The 23,534-nt window shown below is 33.7% G+C and overlaps 1 protein-coding gene across 2 annotated transcripts in view; it reads right to left on the bottom strand.

Moving 5' to 3' along the window:
* The window catches only part of ARL13B (ARF like GTPase 13B), a 68,104-nt gene that overhangs the window by 2,496 nt on the left and 42,074 nt on the right, over positions 1-23,534 (bottom strand). For both annotated transcript variants that reach the window (XM_028113795.2, XM_088024251.1), the window contains exons 4-9: positions 19,285-19,390; positions 18,233-18,435; positions 14,115-14,229; positions 10,946-11,171; positions 8,468-8,584; positions 7,431-7,499 (exon numbers count right to left, since the gene is read on the bottom strand). In XM_028113795.2, coding sequence (XP_027969596.1) covers positions 7,431-7,499; positions 8,468-8,584; positions 10,946-11,171; positions 14,115-14,229; positions 18,233-18,435; positions 19,285-19,390 — 836 coding nt within the window. The remainder of the gene's footprint in view (positions 1-7,430; positions 7,500-8,467; positions 8,585-10,945; positions 11,172-14,114; positions 14,230-18,232; positions 18,436-19,284; positions 19,391-23,534) is intronic.

The raw sequence follows: 23,534 nt of genomic DNA, 5'->3' as shown, positions 1-23,534 counted from the left end.
TAAAATTATTCTAGAAGCATAGATTTTTAGAATCACTTGAAATAAATATATTGAAAATGTATTAGAGGCCTGTTCCAGTTTCACATACCTTGAGAGTTTAGCTAACTAGCCCTTCATGCAAATAAGCACATGCCCTAGAAAATAGCCCGCAAAGTCACAAGTAAATGTAAGTTCCTGATATAACTTACCCAATGCCCTTTGTGATCAACAGTCTCCCTCACCTGCCAGGGTCTTCTGTTAGATAAGACCACGGTGGAGCTTACAAATTACATTCTTTTTGTTTTGAATTCACCAGTCTGGCCTTAGCATATGGCCCCATTTCTACAGCTCTCTGCCTGCACCCTGCCTTTATCTCCCCCTGTGGAACCCTCAAGGTATGGCATATACTTCCTCCAGGACCTGTGAGTAATAAATTTTTCCTATTTCAATTTCTACTGTGGTTTTTTTGAACCACTACTTACCATCTAGCATCCAGGGGTCCTACTTAACAAATATTAATTTAACAAAGTCATAACACATTTAAGGAGACTGGAGGTCACCACTCCACCCTAACAAGAAATAAAAAGCTGAACAGACTACAAAATCAACAACTCATCTCATTTCCATAAGAGGGGAGGTCACAAGACACACCACTGCCCCAATACTAGATACAGGAAAATATAGGGAGTTTCAGTTTACCAGAGCATATATTCATGAATGGAAACTGCCAAAGGAAGGAAAACTGCCTGGTAGGAAAACCTGAACTTTGATGAACTGCTGGAGGCTTAGTAGGAACAAATTGGAGAGTTAAAAATTACAAGGAGACTAAGTCATAAGAGGATCCCTGCGATATTGTGAAATTTATCTCCAGGAACGTGAACAAATTCTCACAATAAATATTGAAGAAAAATCCCCCTCCCACTTCTGGCAGGGGAGGAAAAAAGAAACCATCTTGAAATACCCCAGAGCACTCTGTTCTAGGGAACAAGGCCTGCCCTCAGGGGAAACTAATTAACTAGAGCCTAACCTACCATGGTATCATCAAACCCTAACTGACCTGGGGAAGGAAATCAGCAATTCCAGCTGACACTATCCATTTTGTCCACCTAATGGGGATGAAAAAACTAAGAAACTCTTGTGAAGTTCAGAGTGCAGAGGCACAGGCTCAGTAAAAGACTGAGATCTAATCAGAGAAATATGGAACACTTCTCCTTCCATCACCCATCACCACCATATTACTAATGGCCAATTTACAGTAGTTCCTTTCACCTGGTACACCATGTCAGACTATAAAACAAAACAAAACAAAAACAAGGCATTCCAAAAAGGGCAAAAAACTCAAGATCCGAAGAGACAGATCAAGCATCAGAAGATATGGCAGGAATGTCAGAATTATCAGGCCAGGAATTTAAAACAACTATCATTAACAAGCTAAGAGCTTTAGTGGATAAAGTAGACAGCATGTAAGAACAGATGGCAATGTAAGCAGGGAGATGGAAATCCTAAGAAATAACCAAAAAAAAAAAAAAAATGCTAGAGATTAAAAAAAAACCACTGTTACAGAAATGAAGAAGGTCTTTGATGGGCTTATTAGTAGACTGGACATGACTGAGGAAAGAACCTCTGAGCTTGAGAATGGATCAATAAAATCCTCAGGAACTGAAAAGCAAAGAGAACAAAGACTGGGGGAAAAAAAAACTGAAAAGAATATCCGAGGGCTGTGGGACAAGTACAAAAGGCATACCTTATTTGTAATGTGAATACCAGAAGAAGAGAGAGAAAAAAGAACAGAAACAATATTTGAAGCAATAATGACTAAGAATTTCCCCCAAATTAATGTCAGACATCAAAGCACAGATCAAGGAATCCAGAGAACACTGAGCAGGATAAATGCCAAATTATATCTAGGCACAACATTTTCAAACTACAGAAAGTCAAAGAAAAGGAAAAATCCTGAAAGAAACCAGAGGGGGAAAAAACACCTTTCCAACAGAGGCTCAAAGGTAAGAATTACATCCAACTTTTCCTCAGACACCATGCAAACAAGGAGAAAGTAAAGTGAAATATTTAAAGTGTTTAGAGAAGAAAAACAAAACAAAACAAAACACCAACCTAGAATTCTGTACCCTGCAAAATTGTCCTTCAAAAGTAAAGGAAAAATAAAGACTTTTTTCAAACAAACAAAAATTGAGGGAATTTATTGCGAGCAGACTTGCCTCGCAAGGAACGTTAAAAGAAGTTCTTTAGAGAGAAGGAAAATAATATAGGTCAAAAACTCAGATCCACATAAAGAAAGAAAAAGTATCAAAGAAGAAGTCAAATGAAAACGTATTTTTCTTCTTAATTGATCAAAAAGATAAGTTTGTTCAAAAATACTAATAGCAACAACGTGTTTGATTACATATATGAAAGTATATATCTTATGAATATGTATATATACTTATACATGCTTATATATGAGTCAAATGAATGACAGCATGACACAAAGAACACAGAGAAAGGAATTAGGATTATTTCATTATTTTAGGTACTTGCACTACCCATTAAATCTATAGTGTTGTTTGAAAGTGGACTTGGATTAATGAAAATGTATACTGCAAACTCTAGAGCAGCCACTAAAAAAAGTAAAAAAAAAAAAATTAGGATAAGTGATATGCTAAGAAAGGAGAGAAAATGGAATCATATACTATTCTCAATTAAACCCACAAAAGGCAGGGGCACCTGGGTGGCACAGTCGGTTAAGTGTCCGACTCTTGGTTTTGGCTCAGGTCATGATCTCAGGGTTGTGGGATAGAGCCTGGGAACAGGCTCTGCCATCAGCAGGGAGTCTGCTTGAGATTTTCTCTCTCCCTCTGCCCCTCCCCCCAACCCGTTCCATTTCTTTTTTTCTCCCTCTCTAAAATAAACAAATCTTAAACACACACACACACGCACACACACACACACACGCACACACACACAAAAGGTAGAAAAAGAGTGGAAGACAAAAATAGGAACACAGAATGAGGGCAACAGGGGTGCCTGGGTGGCTCAGACCATTAAGCATCTGCCTTTTGCTCAGGTCATGATCCAGGGGTCCTGGGATCGAGCCCTACATCGAGCTACCTGCTCTGTGGGGAGCCTGCTTCTTCCTCTCCCTCTGCCCCTCCCCCTGCTTGTGCTCTCTCTCTCAAATAAATAAAATCTTAAAAAAAAAAAAAGAATGAGGGCAACAAATAGAAAACAGTAATGGATATGGTAGATATTAATTCAACTATACCAATAATCATTTTAATGTCAATGGTACAACTGCAACAATTAAAAGATAGAGATTGTAAGAGTGGATCAAAAAATATGACCCAACTATAGGCTGTCTACAAGAAAACCACTTTAAATATAGAGAGGTATTAGGAGAAAATGGTTTTACAAGCAACTATAAATTCGAAGCAACTAGTAAGCTGCAATAAATCTTGATATGACAGTATAACATAATGAATTAAAAATATAGATTTCAAAGCTGGACAGACCTAAATTCAAATCCCGATACTGCTACTTAGTAGCTATGTGACCTTGGAGTGTAAGTTCCTCCCGCACAAAATGGGGATATCTCTGCCCATCTTACAAGGTTTTTAGGAGAATTAAAATGACATAAAATACTTGAAGTGCTTAACAATATGCCAGGAACACAGAATATACAGCTAATATTATTGCTATATTAATGTTATAATTTAAATTAAACAATTATTTTTGACAAATTTTAAGTATGACTTCTCTAATTTCTTAAATTCAGAATTAATGAGAATTTTAATACATAACAGAACTCAAAATTAAACCAGAATGAATATACTTCCTAATGTGTTATACTTCTAGAATTTAAAAATATCTTCCTAAAAAGAGAAATCAGATACACATGGTAAGAATTATCTTTTTCCCCTCCCAGGAAATTATTTTATTTTTGCAGTAAAGATTTTGTATTATTTTTTTGCCAGAAAATAAAATCATTCTATACAAAGTAGGTTTCTTATTGTCTTAACTGTGGGGCATATATCGATGTTAGTACCCAACTGATAACTGGGCACTAACTGATAATAAACCAACCACATTTTTATAAAGAGTTTCAAACTTTTCAAAAATCAAATTGAAGGGTAGTAAAAACTGCATACAAAATTTTATCTTCATTCACATTTTAAGATTAGAAATATTCTTTAGTGCATTTGGTATTTCTACCTAACAGAATCCTTGATATATTTCTCATAATGTATAACACATAACATGTTAATGAAGTATGGGTTGAGAGTGTTTATATAGTAAAGCTATTCTTTTTAGTCTCTTTTCTTAATGCATGCCTTACCTGTTAAACTGGGCAAACATTACAGACAGTAATTAGAAAAGTAAAATCAAATTGCTATCAAAGCAAATGTCAATTATCAAAGAACAAGAATCTGCCTTAAAAATTCCCAGTGTGACTATAAAAAATTGTTTTTCATCCCAGTAAATTTTAAGTGCCAAGCCACTTGCAGTTAACTTTTAATTACTACTCTAGCTCATTATGTATCTGTTGTTTACTTGCCATTCACCAAATGCAAAGAAATATGTACAAAATTAGAGAAAAGAGGAGGATGCAATTATAAAATTGGCAGTTATCAGCATCTCTGATGAAGATCCCATGATAAACTCTAATAATAAATTTAAGGTTTTTTATTCGGAATTTTAATTATACCTGCTTTCTTCCCCATTAATGAAAACAGAGTTGATTGTACTTTTTTTTTTTTTTTTAAACCCAGGTTAGGTATACTTAGACTTAAAATTTATGGGAAGAAAATGATAAAAATATTTTAAAACTTGTGAAGTTATAGTGTTTTCTTCTCTGCTCTGGGAAGCTACATTTATTGATAAATACTGAAAACGGACTAAAATATTGGGATATGGTGGTCTTGAACTTAACTAATTTATTACAATTCTTTCTCAGAAGTTCTAATTTAAAAACAAACAGGAAAGTGAGCACAAACAAAACAAAATGACCTTCTCAACCTATTTTTGACCTTTTTCCACTTGTCCTTAACTGTGTTCCCCCTGAATACTACCATTACTTTTTTCCTCATTCTACAAAATTTCCTTCAGAAACAAGAAACTATCATCCCCTCCTGCATTAATTCAGTAAAATTACAGCGCATTTATTATGGGCACAGAATTCTTATCGTGAGATGGCGACTAAAAAAAAAAAAAGATCTGCAAACCCTCCACTCACTTGAGTCCCTTCTTTTCCCCTGAGCTCTTGAATCTTACTTGTATTGGCCAAGAGACATTTCCAAATAGATAAGCCTACAGACACCTCCAAAGCAGGTTTCCTTCCTCAAGTATTTTCAATCTCAGAGATAGCACCAACCTTCCAGCTGCTTGAGTAAATAATCCTCTATTCCTCTTCCCCTCAGCCCATACATTCATTCATTAAATATTACTTTTTATAGTTACTAAGATATTTCCTGCATACATTTTTTACTCTCCATTCCAATTTCCATTCCTCACTTCTCACTGTGACTACTAGAACAGCCTCTTAGATGGGATCCTTACCTCAAGTGTGGCCACCAGCAAGTCTGTACTTTTCACTGTGACAAAAATTATTTTCCTAAACAACACATCTAGTAACATTACTTCCCTACTCAAAAATGTATAGTGTCTCTTGGAAAATTACAGCAAGTCCAGACATCTTAATGTATATATATGAGGCCCTTCACAATCTGACCCTAAGCCGTAATTCCAGTCTCAAAACTCGGTAACTTCAAATGTCCTCCTTCTTGCCCACCCTACCTACATGAACCTAAGCCTCAATCACAAGGAATTTTACTTTCCAAATAAGCAACACCCTTTCGCACTCCTCTACCTTTGAATAGTCTGTGTTGCCCACTGACTTCTCCTTCTTCGAAGACCCAGTTGTAATACCACTGTCCCTGCAGTTTGTGCTCCAATTCCACACCACAGAACTTATTACTGTATATTGCGAACTGTCACATACACTACAGTAAGCTCAAGTATTCTCTTTTCTATTAGGCCAGGATCTGCAGAAAGGCAGAATTTATGTCTTATTCAGCTTGGTATCACCAATGTTTTAGGTGGTGTCAAATATAAAAACTTTGCTTTCTGGATGCCTAAAATTCAGCAAGAGAAAACATGTCTGTCCTATGAGAAATTAGTATTTTTCTATATATGTGTACATAAATATATACATACATACATGGATGTACATCCATGTATGTATGTATATTAACTTTGCTAATTTTTTAACAACACAGTAAATATTTAAACTGATAATGTATTCTAACATACACAATTTGCGTATCATTAAACACGAACTAACATATTACAGTCAATAAAAATATCCTGATGTAAAGTCAGTCAACCAGAAATGTTACTTCACTGTAATTCCCATATGGTCTAAGAAACTTTTCTGTATTTAGAAATGAAAAAAATCCTTTAATTTTCACTAATGATTATCAAAGATGTATTTCATTACATTATTCTGAAAAAGAAAACAAATGGGTTATTATTATTATTGTACTTTTTGAATAAAAATATTTTATAAAGTTTGACATAATTTCAAGTTACATGATAATGCTTTTGGAAATGTTAAATTTCTGACCTTCTTTCCTGGTGGTAAATGGGTCTCCTTAGGAATCCAAGTTCTAGATTAGGTAAACAGAGCCATCAAAAAGGGAATTGGATATTCTTGATGGAGAACTTCATTGAGCTACAATATATATAATTACCCTTTTGCCTTCTAGAAACATTTTATTGAAAGAGCCTGGGCTGATGGTCTGAAATCAGAACTTCTGCCGGTTGTATCAGGCAGTTCTTTATACACAACTGTCCTTTCTCTAGTTTTCCAGCTGTGGAGTTCCAATGCCATATATTGGCTGGACTACACCTTATGTTAATTTCATCCAAAGAAAACTGTTTTCTTGAGTCAGTAAGCCTTTAGTAACTTTCTATTTAGCTGAACTTTATTTGGTTTGCTGATTTAGTCTTTGATTTTACAAACTGTGTCGATCTTTACTTGACTTTAATATTCAGCAGCTGGATCTTATTAGAAACAGAAAGAATAATTATGTGGCATTATCACTGCGTATACTGAGCACATATAGGACAATGCTATTTTTAACACTAAGCATAATTGTAATGTCTCATATTTAATTTAAATTGCTTTACACCTGTTCACTTTTCATAACAATTTACGTAAATATATAATGGATAAACATGAACTATGATTATTTTTACATCTGTAGTCCAAGGTAAACAAATTATATGGAGGCAAAAGTCACTAAAGAATAAAAAAAATTAAATGAAAAAAGTGAAGTATAATGAAAAAGGACGGTTGTGGATTCGAAAGGCTTCCAAAAATAAAAGTTGGTTGAAGTACTGAGGTAAAGAAAAGTGGATGTAATATGTATATTTGAAAACTGATCCTTTTGCATTACCATTATGACGTGTTTCACCAAGAGGCTCAAGTTTTGGAAGTCTAGTGACTTTGGGGGTTCCCCAGCCAACTAAGGAAAAAGAAAAACATTTAAAACACTGTTAAACAATGCTCTGTAGGCCTGTTGAGAGGATCCCTCCCTTGACAAGAATGTATATATTTGATGTCAAGTCATATATGTATATTGAATGACACAGTACTGAATAGCCACAAAGCCATTTGAAATAGTTTTTATTTAAAAATGTAATTATAGGCTGGTAACATCTGCTTTTTTACTTATCTTTAGTAAAAAATATAAGCATCTTCATTGACCACCATCAAAAATTACCTTAGGCTACTATTCCAACCCCTAGCAAAGGCTAAAATAAATGTTTACTAACAAATTATATACTAGAAATGAGTCTTAAAATAATCCTCAAAGGAAAATGTTACCACCTAAAGCCTTCTAACAGGGCTAAAAGGACACTATAAACATATACATTTAGATATTTATTGAGCACCTACGGTATGTGAGGTACTGTGCCTAGTGCTGAGAAATTTCTCACAATTACTGTGCAATTAGCACATCCCAAAGTCTTACAAGCAGTATTCTTTTAATCCTCATGACAACTTAGAAGGTCAGTATGTATGTTGGAAATATATTGGAAAAATTCACACATCTTGCTTTCAAATGATAACTTTCAGGATGAAAGATCCAACTTTTTAAAAACTTACATTAACCATCCATTCATTAAATTTAAATTCCTTTTAGCAATCTGGGTACTGATATTTCAAGTAGGACTTGAATCCATTCTAGGAAGTGCTTGGGTAAAGTGTTCTTATTAATTTTACATACTATTTTTTACTTTTGGAAAACATTTTTTTTATTAAAAAAAGGAAATACATACTTAATGATAAATTTTGAACAAAGTAGAGAAAACTGCCTTTTTCATAAATTCACAAAATAATAAACATATGGAATAAAATTACAAAATTTCTTTTTTTTCTTACTGTTTAAAGCAGTATTTCTAAATTCAGTATCAATATCAATTTACTCACCAGGAGGAGGAGGGGGGGGTGGTGTTGGACTCTTAGGAGCAGAGTCATCTGTATTAACAGGTTCTACACGGTGACTCCTTTTTATTCTTAGTTTCTTAGTTTTCTTTTTACTGTTATCTAAAAGAATATAAACATGGAACTATATGCCTCTGGAAAAACGTAAACTTCTATAATAAAACAGAATGGAACTAGATATTCATATTATCATTACCATAAAACTGCATCTTCAACTTTGGAAATTGTTACCAGTAATGAAATGTGAATCTGCCTTTACTAAGAGTAAATTTTTTAAATGATTGCTTATTGAATAAATAATTAATGAATATGATACAAACAGCAAAAAGCCTGTATTTTAAGTTTTATGACAGGTTATTCAGAATACAAAAAGAACTTCACCTTTCCAAAAGTAACTTACATTTTTTTCCGAATGTCATATTAAGTAAATATAATGGCCTAATTGCAGGGATTTTCATGAAACTCCGAATGGCCGAGGGAAAGGGTAGAGATGTTGATTTGTCTCAGTAGAATATATAGAATGGATTCTAGTTATAAATAGTCCAAAAATAATTCTTTGAAATGTGAAAAAAGACCCCAATCAAATCTAAACACATCACCCACTGACATAACCCCCGGACAATGTATGCCTAATATAAACACATGTAACCAAAATCACATTATTAGAGACTGCAGAATTAATTTGTGTTCTTTCTAAAAAAAAAAAAAAAAAAACTACAGATTCTCACTTAAGTACTTATAAACAATTTAAGGATATCTATGTCATTAACATGTAAACTTTAACAATGAAAACCGGTATAGCATAATAGTTAAATAACCAAACACCAAAGTTACTGAAATATTTTAATTGACGATCCCAGCTACTTAATTTACATATATGTAATACATTTTATAAAATGGGAATTATTTGTTATATGAGAAATAGCCAACATCTATGAAATCTGCAAAGCAATGAGAAATATAAACATGTTTAGAAACACATTATCTTTCTAAATAAATTACTTGTGTCATTTGAGACATTTTACTCCAGATAAAAACAAAGACATCATTTTACAATTAAAACCTAAGCTTTACAGCTGAGAGAATAGAAAGAGAAAGTCCAGAACCATACGGTATTTCAGGATGGGAATAGCTCAGGGTCATAAAAGAACACAGGATAACGGGCAGATGATATGAAGGGGGCTCTCAGCCCAGCCACAAATGAGATATATGATATTAACCAAGTAACTCAAATCTCTCCAAGTCCCTGATTTCCTACTCAGAATAATGGGAATAATATACCCTAGGATTGTTATGTTAAATAACATAATCCTGCATTAAAATAATGTATCTGAAACCATGTTCTATGGTATAAAATGTTAATTATTATTATAGTTATATGATTGACTATCTTAGATCTTTCTACACTATATTTTCAAATAATCTGACAAAACTTTTGCTCTTTAACAAAGAGTATTAATGTTCAAAAGTTCTTTCAATATATTGAGAAGCCACTTTAAATCTATTTTCTGTTTAACTCTGTTAACAGAACTACATGGGTATGAACATGCTGCCCTACCTTCCCAACTTAAAACTTTCAAATCTAGTTTTTTTATACAGGAAAATATCCATGTTAGCTAATCTGAACCTCAGGGATTACGATCTTATTTTCATAACCTTCCTGATACTGTACAAAAATTCTTATATATAATGAAACCATACTGCTAACTAGAAGTTGCAAGGAAGTAATGATTATTGGGTCATGCGTCAGGCCCTGCACTAGGAACACTGTAGGGTTATTTTTATTGTAAGTAACCTTAAAGCCTGTGAAAAAAAAATGATGCTTATCTCCATTTTAGAGATGAGGAAACTAAGACTGAAAAACAATACAATGTAATGTAATAAACACCTAGATTTTATCCGAGGTTGTCTGATTCTATGACACCAAAGACATAACTTCCTGTTAAATCACATAGCCACTTAGAGAAAGAAAAGCAATTATGAATTGAAGATTTTATATGATATTAAAATAAGAGGAAAATGGCTATTGACTTTAAAAATGTTCAACTGCATTCTGTAGAAATAGCAAGTCAATAAAAGAAGTGATGCTGACTATAGTATTATGAAGTTTAAAACAAAACCCCATAAAAAAGCCTTAAAGGTTAAATACAGTCTAAGGATTCCTGGGACTATGCTATATTCCATATTTATGAAATAAAATTGAAAACAGAACTTTCTGCTGAAATTCATTTAAATTACAAAGGAGTACATTTTAAGGCATCATGAATAAAAACAAAAGTTAGCAAATTCACTAATGAGAAATTCAAAACCATGAGAAAACCATGACAAAATACTGCATTTAGAGACAAAAAATTATTACAGTACATTTTTTGTGAAAATAATCATGACAAATGAGACATGTACTGTTAAGTTTTGTGTGTATATATATGTCTAAATATATTTTTTAATAACTAGATTTATCACCTGATTCTGATGATCGCTGGTCTGTATCATCTTCATTCTCCAACTGCTGTGTTAATGCCTCTTTATAATTTTCTACTATTCCAAGCTCATTATTTTTTTGGCTACTGTCACTGATCTGGCTCTGTGTCTCTATTTGCTCATCCTCCACTTTATGTTTCAGGGGGCCGCCATCACTGTATTTCTCCATATTTTGTCTCTTTTTCTCTTTTTCAAGTTTTCTTTCATTCTAACAAAAATGAAATATATTATTTTTAATATAATAGTTGTCTAAGATAGTTTTAAGGAAGAAATCAAATAATCCAAAAGTATTCTGTAACTTCAGGGCACTGTGATATTTCTATTAAAAAATTATTTGTTGAATATATCACAAAGCATACTGTTTGGTAAACTTTCAGAAAATACATATAGTACAAAGAAAGAAAACAAATATTACCAGTAATTCCACAATCAAGAAATGATCTGTGTAGTGCATAATCACTAAGAGGTATTTTTCTTTTCCTACCCGCACACGTACAGACATACACCACCCACAAACATACATAAATGTGATTGAATGTCTCTCTCTTTATATACATATTTATGCCTTTGTTTTTTAAACAAAAAAGAATTAAAGTTTTTACTTAAGAATATATATTTCTTTCCTTGTGAATATGAAGTGCTTCGAATAGTACCTGCCCCATAAAGTGTTAGCTATATGTGTTATATAATGCTATAAGCATTAGCCATTACTACTTTCATCAATTATATTATCATTTTGAATGGTTATAGCATAACTTAATTTACCAACTCCTAATGAAGAGACAAATTATTTTCAATTTCTCATTCTAAGAAATACAATTATTGAATTAGTTTTTTAGAATAAATTCCTAACAGTGGAACTACTGGATCAACAGGCAACTACACACCACTCTTCAGAAAAGCTAAAGTCAATTTACACTCCAGGCAAAGGGTTAGGAGAGTGACATTTCCCCATATCTTTTTCAATACCTGTATATCATCGTCAGTCTTTTACATGTTTGCCAAATTAATACATATTTTTACCTCAGTGTTATTTAAGTCAATTTAATTTTTTTATTACTAGTGAAGACGAACTATTAAGTAACCTTATTACCACTTTTATTTTTTTCTTTAGGGAACTATCCATGGTAACTCAAAACCTTTTTTTTCTATTAGATTCTCATTATTTTTGTAGGAATTTTTAAGGGTTCTTTTTTTGTCTTACGTGTCTCAAATATTTTTCATTAGGGTTTGTTCTTTGCCTTTAACTTTGTAGAACAGATGTTTAAAAATTGAATATAATAAGATTGATCTGTTTTTCACTTCATGATTTGTGGCTTGACTGTCCTGCTTTGAAAGTTCTCCTCCAGGTATATACAAATGTTCAACTATATTATGTGCTAGTACTTTTAAGTCTTCTTTTTTACACATTAAGTCTTCTAGAGTTGAATTTGGTAGACACTGTTCATTAATTTTACTTTTTTCCAAATAATTGTCCATGATTCTAACTCCTTTTTCTCTCAGATTTGAAATGTCACCTTTATCTTATACTAAATCCTCATGCATAATTAAGTTTGTTACTATCTGTTCCATTGATTGGTCTGTCTATTCTGGAAACAATACCTCATCATTTTTTTTTAACTGTGGTAAAATCAAAGGAATGTAGGGTGTTTCTCTAAAATGCAAACATTTTAAAAGAGAAGTCTTATGTAAAGAAAGGAAAATTTGCTTGGTAAAAGAAGATTTTAGGTAATTTGTTTTCATTTATTTCATTTCTTTACTGATCATATTCTTAAAATTAACATAGTTTAAAAGCACAATAACTATCCTTTCTGTATGCCACTAATTAGCTCAGGGACTTTGAATATGAGGTATACTATGCTATACACCATTATTGTTCATATCTTTATATCATAAAAAATACAATGTTGGTGGAAGCACTAAGGCCTTCTAAGTAATTTATAACCATGGTACTATAAAATAATCAGTCATCATTTACAAGATGAGCTTTATTACAAATATAGAGAAAATGCATGTTTCAAAGTGAAAAGTCAAACTTGATTTCCTTCCTATCAGCATTTTTTAAAGAACATACAACAAAACTTGGCAACCACAGTATTTAATAGGATAGAGATAAATCAATAGCTCAAGTTATTAAAACAGCTTTAATATACCTTAGAAAAGCATATACTTAAGGTAAATGTAGTAGGGTTAATAAAAAGATTAAATACAATTAACCTTCTGTTATCTAAGCAACTTAAGACAAACTATCTCATATTACCAATTACTCTGCAAAATAAAGCAATACCAAAACTATCCAATCATCTTCTTACCTGTGGAGCTGCCTCCCTCCTCAGCAGCAGCCCCAAGGAAGAAACAATCATCCACCTTTCCAGATGAGCACCTGTGTGGAAGGAGGCAGTGACAGGGGAAGAGGAATGGAGAATATACAGATGGGACCACCAAGCCAGCTGCCACAGTAAGCTCTAAGTGAATGGAGATGTAGGAAGCTCTGCCTCTAAGGAGGCATGGCTGCTGAGGGTAATTAAAGCAAAGGCCAGTGCGAACTCTGGACACCAGTAGAAAATGAAAACGAAGATAGAGATATACAGACACACACACACACATAGTCCCTTAACTTCTTCGTGATTAAAGTCTAAACATTAATTTTGGTAAAACTTCTGACAATTAAAGTTAAAATAAATTATATTCATATATAGAAGAACTTACTATAGTTTCAAACATTCTGAAGTATCCTGGGAAAATAGTTAGGAAATCACTGACATACTCTAAAGTGCATCATAAGCATTTAATATTACTTTAAAGGGATTGTACCAGCAACACAGGGAGAAAGACAATGTAAGAGGAAATACATTACTTACTATCATATGAGTAAATACAGACAAAAAAAGATTTATCAGGATAGTAACTATGGCAGTTGCTACATTTAATCTTCATTTTCATTCTCAGTTAATTCAGAAGTCAGCTTTCCTTTTTATATTAGATCAAAAAGCAAACATGAAGAAGAAGAAAAAGCAGCAAGCCTTTAATCCATTTCTCCCATTTAATTTCTTTTAGAAATAATCTCTGGCGAACACTTCTTCCTACCTCCTTTCCCAACTTCCAACTTTATAACTTAAGTTATAAAAATTACATTTGCCACCATCCATACCTCAAGGATGACAGATGCTATTGGCTGGAAAGGATTAACAATAATTGGTTCAGAGTCCAACTCAGCTAGGCTGCTGGTTCCATTCAGTTCCGCCTGCGCTCGCTCTCTTTGTTCTCTATCGTTTGAGAGAAAAATTTGGAATTCCTTATGAGAAAATGCTGACCCATGTTTAAGAACACTTGTAATAGGTTTAAGGCTATTAAAGTGAGTAAGTTAAACATCTGAACATGGCTTTGAATTATGGAGAAACTTTCAGAAATCCTAATGCAGATAATAGGCCTCTAAGCCCCATGTAAAGATTAATCATTTGAACTTTTTATTTGAAGTATAGTTGAAACACAATATTACATTAGTTTCAGGAGTACAACATAGTGATTTGACAAGTTTATACATTATGCTATGCTCACGAGTGTAGCCACTGTCCCCATACAACACTATCACAATATTCTCTGGGCTATACTTTTCATCCCATGACTTTTTCATTCCATAACTGGAAGTATATACCTCCCACTTCCCTTGACCCATTTTGCCTGTCCACCTCTCCTTCCCCCTGCAACCATTTGTTTGTTCTCATGCTTATGGGTCTGTTTCTGCTTTGTTTTTCATTTTTTTTTTTAATTACACATATAACTGAAATCATGTGGTATTTGTCTTTCTCAGTCTGACTTATTTCACTTAGCATAATACCCTCTAGTCCATTCATGCTGTTGCAAATGCAAGCTCTCATTATGTTTTATGGCTAAGTAATATTCCATAGTTGATCATTTGAATTAAAAAAAAAAAAAGAGGGGCACCTGGGTGGCTCAGTCGTTAAGCGTCTGCCTTTGGCTCAGGTCATGATCACAGGGTCCTGGGATCGAGCCCCACATTGGGCTCCTTGCTCAGCGGGAAACCTGCTTCTCCCTCTCCCACTCCCCCTGCTTGTGTTCCCTCTCTCATTGTTTCTCTCTCTGTCAAAAAATAAATAAAATCTTTAAAAAAATAAATAAATAAAAAATAATAAAATAATAAAAAAAGAAATGCTAACAAAAATAGCATTCCCTATGACTGACTCCTTAATGTCAGTGGTGCTTGTTAATTAATTTTCTATGTCCCAAAGGTTTATATTCATCAATTTCTTAATTACCCTCCCAAACAAATGCTGTCCTCTTCATTGAAGTTAACAAATAAGTAAGTCCTCTAGTTAACACCCTTCTTCAGGGCTGTGTCAAGCTGTATGTCACAAATGAGCTGGATAACAATCATTGCTGTGTAAAAGTAGAGAAATTATAAAACTAAGTTGCCCAATATCACTCAGATTAAATAAATATTTCCACATTAGTTACTACTGAAACACTTACTATCACTGTTATTTATAGCTTACATTGCCCCAGGCATGAAGAATAATAAGTTACTTTTTAAAACAAGTAGCCGAAGACAAAAAAGTATTGTAGATCTGCAACTACACTGTAAGTATGGTAATATGAATGTTCATTACTATGACATTTATTAATTATGTTCTATTATGGAAAGATATATCCATTCATTCTGAACACAGGAAGCCAAGAGTTAGATTTATTACCTCTGTGACCTTGGACTTCTACCTGGATCTTTAAGCTTCAGCTTTCCCATAAATGCGGATAAAAATATCTACCTCATAGGGTTATGTAGACAAAGCACTTTGTATGTAAAAGCACTGTGTAAATGAACATACCTACAAGATAGTAATTGCTCTTAATGTTATTCATTTACTACTAAGCAATGTCAGGTAATCTAGTACTGACATAATTATTTTCAGGTTATCAACAACAGCATGTTTTACTGTTTTTCAAAAATATCTGAACCTATTCAATTGGATTTAATCAAATAAAAACTTTGTTGTTGTTTTTTAATAACTCATCTCTAAATGCCAATTCACTTTTAATTACAGAGTCTCTTTGCTCAACAGGAGAGGGCTCAGACCACAAGTCACATGGCTAGAAGAAAGGAGGAAAGGGGAATGGATAACAGAAAGGCCTGCCATAACATGATCTAGAATATCTTTATGGAAAAGGTTAAAAACTTGAAAAAAAAATGACTAACATTAGACTTCTTTTATCCAACTCAATTTTTTTGGTTATTTTTGTTTGCTTTCTTAGTGGAGGAAAAGCAAAAGAGTCTTCAGAAAATAAAAGGTATACTCCCATGAATTACTGGTTGTACTGAGCTTTATATCATGGAAATATGATACAACTAGGATAGAGAAAACCAAAGATACTCACATTCACTAAAATCTCACACTGGTATCAAGAAAGACCTAGATGAATAATCTGCTCATATTACTGAGCACTGGGGGATGGAGAGTTATCTCTAGAAATATTTCTTTACGTCCTATCTCTGAATTAAATGAAAGATACCAGTAATCAGAGGATTTCCTCAGCAGTGTAAGGAAGCATCTCACAAAGGCATCACCAAGGGTAGTTAATGGGTTCTTGCCTACCAGACTACAACTATGTTAAAAGCACATTGAAGGCCAATATTACTTAGATACATGGAAGACAACTTTGTATCTTACAGGGGAACTCACTTAAAAATCTTTTCATTTTAGGGGCCTGGGTGGCCTAGTCAGTTAAGTGTCTGACTCTTGATTTCAGCTCAGGTCATGATCTCGCGGTCCACAGACTGAGCTCCACATCTCACTGGGCTCCGTGCTGAGCACAGAGCCTGCTTAAGATTCTCTTTTTCCTTCTCTGCCCCTCCCCTACCTGTGTGTGTGTGTGTGGGGGGGATGTATGTGTGTGTGTTTGTGTGTACACGCTTGCACTCTCCCTCTCTTAAAAAAAAAAACAAAAAACTTTTCATTTTGGGCACCTGGGTGGCTCAGTTGGTTAAGCATCCGACTCTTGATTTCATCTCAGGTCATAATCTCAGGGTTGTGCGATCCAGCCCCACATTGGGCTCTTTGCTGGGTGTGGAGCATGCTTAAGATTCTCTCTCCCCCTTTCCCTCTGCCCCTCCCTACCCCCACCTCTAAAAAAAAAAAATACATATATATATATATACATACACACACACACAAATATATATATATATATATACACATATATTATATAAATAAGTAAATCTTTTCATTTCTCCCCTCCCCTACCACATAACAATTCAGTGGAGAAAGAAAGCTGAATCATGGTATTAAGTATTAAACTCAACTTCTAATCAAATCTGTGTACTTTCTTGCACATTAAAATTATTATGATTCTGTGATAGAATTTATATAATCTTTTTTTTTAAGATTTTATTTATTTGACAGAGATAGAGAGAGAGAGAGCACAAGTAAGCAGAGAGGCAGGCAGAGGCAGAGGGAGAAGCAGACTCTCCGCCGAGCAGGGAGGCTGTTGTGTAACTCGATCCCAGGACCCTGGGATCACGACCTGAGCTGAAGGCAGCCGTTTAACCAACTGAGCCACCCAGGCGCCCCTAATCCTTTTTTTTTAATTCAGTTTGCTAAATTCCATTTAAATGTTTGCTTTCAAACACCATATTTTTTAAATAATTTTAAAAACATATTTTAAAATACTGAGATATTGAAATTTAATTTACTTTCTGACAAATTCAGATTTTGCTTCAGTTGACAGATCCACTAACAACTTACCTTCTATCTTTGCTTAGACTAAAATAAAAAGAAGGGGTTCTCAATCTATTGAAATATTGAGCCCAATAATTCTTTGTGTGGGACATGGTCCTGTGTATCACAAGATATTTAGCAGCATCCCTGGCCTCTACCCACTAGATGCCAGTAGCTCTCCAGTTACCCCCATGTGACAAGTAAAAATATCTCTAAACATTGCCAAATGTCCTGAGAAGCAAAATCACCCCATGGACTGAGAACCACTATACCAATGTTACCCATAAGAAGAGATAAAAATCTTCAAATACTGGGAAATAATAAATAACTAAGGAATAAATTTACTTATTATAACACCACTAGGAAAATTAGAACCCTATCACCCAAACTTGTATATAGAAAAATCCAGAGAAATAAAAACTTTATCTACTGTCTTCATACAGCAAGAGGAAACTGAATAGACAAAACTATAAAGTTATTCCTAAAGCTGTGGCGTTCTTGACTTTGCAAGTGCTGTGGTACAAATAAATCTACTTGCCTCTCTTCTCGTAATTTTCGCACTCGTTCAGCCCTTTCTCGTCTCTCTTGTTCTTCAAGAGCACGCTGTTCTGTTGTGTCCCTTTGGATGCGTTCATTTAAGGCATCAAAGTCTTTTGCAATGATATGTAGCAGCCAATAAAGGCCTTTTTTAATGGACTTGTCAATTTTCTTTCCATATCCCAAGACTGCTGAACAAGGTTCCTGAAAACAGCAATTTATTTGACTTAAAGATTAAAATTAAAAGTTCTCCATAAAAATCTGTTCATAAATCATTAACTATAATTACTGGCAAATCAAAACTAACTCATTATACGATATGAGATATGAAGCATCTGCTTATTTAGCTTATAAAAGACAACTCTGCAATGATCACTAAACTAACATTAGTACATATGTCAAAATATTTTATGGATTATATCTGTAAGCTATGAGACACATTATGACATAAGAAGTCGACAGTGCCAGTTATAATTTTAAACAAACCCAATGGAAGACAAAATTATATTGCCAGAAGAAAAATACCCCTACTTATTAAAAACAGCAGAAAGTTTTAACTCCTTATATACCAGGGAATTTATAGTAGTAAACATCTTTTAAGATTGACAGCCTAATGGTCATCTTCTGAAACCAGAATAAATTATTTGTCCACCTTTCTTAAGATTGTAGGATAACTCTCCTGATACAATTTTTCAAAACTCATTATAACCTCCCCTATCATTAAATTTGTATGTATACTTTACCATTCTACAAAATTTACAGCGTGACATGTTTGTATAACTTACAGGTCCTAACAGCAATACCTTAAAAGCAAATCTAAAGCCTTTGAAATCATGAAAGTTTATGGAAGTAACAACTAAACAGAAAACATATGTTACAGTATTAAATAATATCAATAGAAGAGTGAGAATGTGAATTCTTGGGTAAAAAAAATTATTTAAGACACTAATAAATTATTTTGTTAGGTATCTACCACTTAATTGCCTATCACCTCTATAAAAACTAAGTTATGATGAACATATCTCATAGGGCAAAAAAACACCAAAAACTTACTATTTGACATAGGCACTTGTGCTCATTGACCAATTTTTCCAGAGACAGGCATTCAATCACATCAGCTTCTCCTAAAGCCCCTTCCTTGTCTTGTTTATTTGCCAACCTAGAGAGATATAAATGAAGTAGTTTTATAGCAAATAATCATAAAGCCACTTAGAAATATTGTGATCATGTTCTTATTCCAAAGATTTAATTAAGCATACTGATAACAGAACACACTGGTTCAAAAGAGTATTGTAGTGTTGGGGTGCCTGGGTGGCTCAGTCAGTTAAGTGTCTGTCTTCAGCTCAGGTCATGATCCAGGATTCCTGGGATTGAGCCCTGCGTCAGGCTCCCTACTCAGCGGAGTCTGCTTCTACCTCTTCCTCTGCCCCTTTCCCCGCTCATGCTCTCTCTCTCTCTCTCAAATAAATAAGATCTTTTTTTAAAAAGAATTTTAGTATCTATTTCATCATTTTTTCTTGATTTATTACTGCTAAAATAAGTTGGTAAGAATTGGCCTATAAAAAGCACAAATCAACTAAACAGAAGAGTCAAGAACACAAGCAATAGGGCAATAGGCCAACAACAAAAAATGCTACAAAGAGAAAAAGAAATGGACTTCCACTGCTCTCAGCCATCAATTCCAACTTTCATGTTATGTCCTTATCTTCCTAAAATACAAACTGTATCATGTTTTAAACACCCAGATAGTCATACTGAGCCTGTAATATTTGAGCTCATCTGTATTCTCAGTGTGTGAATGTGTCCACATAAATGTACAACTTACTGGAAAGGTAGGGTCACTTTTAATTTACTTGGCACAGCATTGGGCATAAAAACCATGCTGATCAGTTAGGAACAAACTGGGGAAAAACAAAATGAAAAACCAAAATAAGTTATTAAAAAAATAGGAATTGGGGTGCCTGGACTCAGTCATTAAGCATCTGCCTTCGGCTCAGGTCACGATCCCAGGGTCCTGGGATCAAGCCCCGCATCAGGCTCCCTGCTCGGCGGGAAGCCCGCTTCTCCCTCTTCCACTCCCCCTGCTTGCTCTCGCTCTCTCTGTCAAACAAATAAATAAAATCTTTAAAATAAATAAATAATTAATTAAAAAATAGGAATTACTACAAAAATTACTATAAATTACTGTTTGCCTATCAGATGGCAGAGATCAAAAGTTTAATAAAACACTGTCTTGGTCAGGGTTTGATAGACATTTCAGAGGCAAATATATATTATTTACTAAATATGTAGAATAATAAATCTAATGAAACCTTATCACCTACCTTTAAAAATTATCAACATTATGCCACTCTTGCTCATCTACATATCCTCTACTTTCCCTGCCCAGTTATGTTACTTCACCCAAAAATTAAAAAATTAAAAAAACATTACCATAACACCACTATCACACCTAAAAAAACTAACATTTTTCAATCTTTTTTGTTATGTCCAAATTCAGATCCAAACAAGATACACATTACAACGTATTCATTTAAATCTTTTTAACATTGTCCCTAGTCCCAACACTTACACCCCTGCAATACCACCACTACCACCTCGTTTCCTTCCATGACATTTATTTGAAAACAAAACAAGTCCCATATCTATAGAATTTCTATAGAATTTTATAGAATTTCCTGTGTTTAGGATTCGACTATCTTCCTTATAAGGTCATTTTAACATGCATACCCAGTATTTCCTATATCTATAGTTAGATGCACATCTGTAGATGTGACATCTGCAGTTAGATGTACAGGCTGGATGAGTTTCAAGTTGAAATCTTGACAAGCATATTTCACAGATGGTGCTGATACTGAGAAGGCAGAGAGTATCTAGTTATAGAACATTTAGTGATTTTAAAATGGATCAGTGGATTTGGCTGGAGTCAGCTTGATTCATCCAAAATAAAGTGCCCCACTAACCTTTTTTTCATCGAATGATTTTAACAGCCATTAATGACCTTTGCTTAATTTCATTATTTTATAAGAGCTTAAAAATCATGATTTTTCTAGTTCTATGAATTAGAACTAGAATTTACTCTGAATGTCTGAATTTACTAGCTGGATTTTGCTTTAAAAAAAAAGTAAGCTTTCATCAACTCCTTGGTAACTCTTAAAATACAATTCAGATGAAAGTCAACATAAATGTTTGATTTTTGCCTTCATTTCTTAGTTTTCATAAGAATGAATTGGTGCCCTATCAACCTCCAAATTGCTTTCTTTGGTTTGTGGGGGGATATCATTATGAACTCATGGATTTTAAAAATGTATTTGATGTGTTTCAATTTATTATAGTCATTGTTATTTTTGAGGCTCAAAGTTACCCATTTTTGGTCAGTGGGAATCCCCTTTGAACTAGCTCCTGTGTTCTTTTGGTACAACTCAAATAGGCTTTGGTAGCTTCTTTGATTTCTCATTTAAAAAAAAAAAGAAAACAAAACAAAACAAAACAAAAAAAAAACAATGTCCCAGACCTGGAAGCATCAATTTCTCTAAGGAGCCCTGATTCCTTTCAGTAAGGAAGGAAATGGTACTTTAAAGATCACAACCTGGGGACTATGGGCATTTCTTGCTATTAATGCCATTACTTCTAGACCCTCTCAGTGAATAAAGCTAGGAAAAATGTCGTTTCGTAAGAAAGAAAAAAAAATCATGAGCTCATATTGATCTTTCCATTTTAAATCAAATATTACTTACATTTTACTTAGCTTAATTTGTATCTCTTTTTTTCTTATGCCTGAAAACTAGTTCCTAATATATTAACTATTTCTTTATCCTACAACATATATAAGTTTCAACATAACAATACCAATATTATTACTAAAAATCCTACTAAATGCAGATCAAAAGATCTCTTTGTGAATATTTTTGTCTGTAATATACATCCCACAAAAGACGCATGGGTCAAAATACTCAGTTTTTAAATTACTTGGAATAATCCTTCTCTGTGTGGCTATCCCACCACCTAGATATGTACCCGGGTTCATTTGTTTCAGGCTTCTTTTGCCTTTTAGAGATAGTTTTATTCTTTTAAGACTGAATTTTTAAAACATTTATATGGTTCCAAATTCAAAACTATAAAAACAAGGTACAATCAGAACGATTTTCCATCTCTGTCCCTTTTCTTCTCTATTCCTTCCATTCTCCTATAGGTAACTATTTTCATTAGTTTTTAGTTCATCCTCCCACTGTTCCTTTTGGAAAATACAAACATGTACATGGGGAAAATGGTATTTTAAAGCACACAATTTGGGGACTATGGAAATTCATTGCTATTGACTGGTGATGGGGAGGGTATTTGCGTGTGTGTATCTCTACCCTCCATTTCTTCCACTAGAGCTAGTTAGTATACTATGTACACTCCTGTGCACCATCATGCTTTTTAAAAAAATAGTAAATCCTAAAATTACCCTGGAGCAGTACAAAGAAATCTTTTTTATTACTATATTCTTTATTAATAAGCAAAATGATCATTATACGGATGTTTCATTTATTCAATGAAGCCTACACTGAAGGACTTTTGGGTTGTTTCCAGTGATGTTTTCACAAAGAGTGCTGTGAAGAGTGTGTGAAGGAGTTATTTCTTATTTTGGAACAGATTCCAGGAACTAGGACTACTAAATCAAAGAATAAACGCAAATTTTGATAGATATTATAGTAATATCCCTCCTCTTACCCTCAAATCATAACAACTCAGGCAGCAAAAAAGGAAAGGTAAGGATATTTAGTAGTTTTAGAGAAATTTCATTTCTAAAATTTCTTATAAATATTCACTCCGGTAAAAATTAATTTTGAATTTTATACTGATGTTATAAACAGTATCACAGATTGCTCCACAACTTTAGTTTTTCTACACCGAAACTATGTAAGTAACTTATTTTAAAATGAAAATAGCATGGGGCGCCTGGGTGGCTCAGTTGGTTAAGTGACTGCCTTCAGCTCAGGTCATGATCCTGGAGTCCTGGGATCGAGTCCCGCATCGGGCTCCCTGCTCAGCAGGGACTCTGCTTCTCCCTCTGACCCTCTTCCCTCTCGTGCGATCTCTCATTCTCTCTCTCTCAAATAAATAAATAAAATCTTTAAAAAAAATTAAAAAAGAAAATAGCAGACAGATATAAGTAAAAAAGAAAGGGGTGGAAGGTTCAAAGACAAGCTCTTTTCTGGCTGTTGTAGTTCTGAAATTCGATGATTTCATGAGTTAAGCCTAAAATAAAATAGAATTCATTTTAAAGTAAATGGACTCTAAAAAGCCTTTACACCAAG

The sequence above is a fragment of the Eumetopias jubatus genome, unplaced genomic scaffold (assembly GCF_037043125.1).
Source record: "Eumetopias jubatus isolate StellerSeaLion01/CBP00866 unplaced genomic scaffold, mEumJub1_p1.0 scaffold_1, whole genome shotgun sequence".
Lineage (NCBI taxonomy): Eukaryota > Metazoa > Chordata > Mammalia > Carnivora > Otariidae > Eumetopias > Eumetopias jubatus.
Note: the sequence above shows the minus strand (reverse complement) of the source record. Positions and strands in the feature narration are given on the sequence as shown.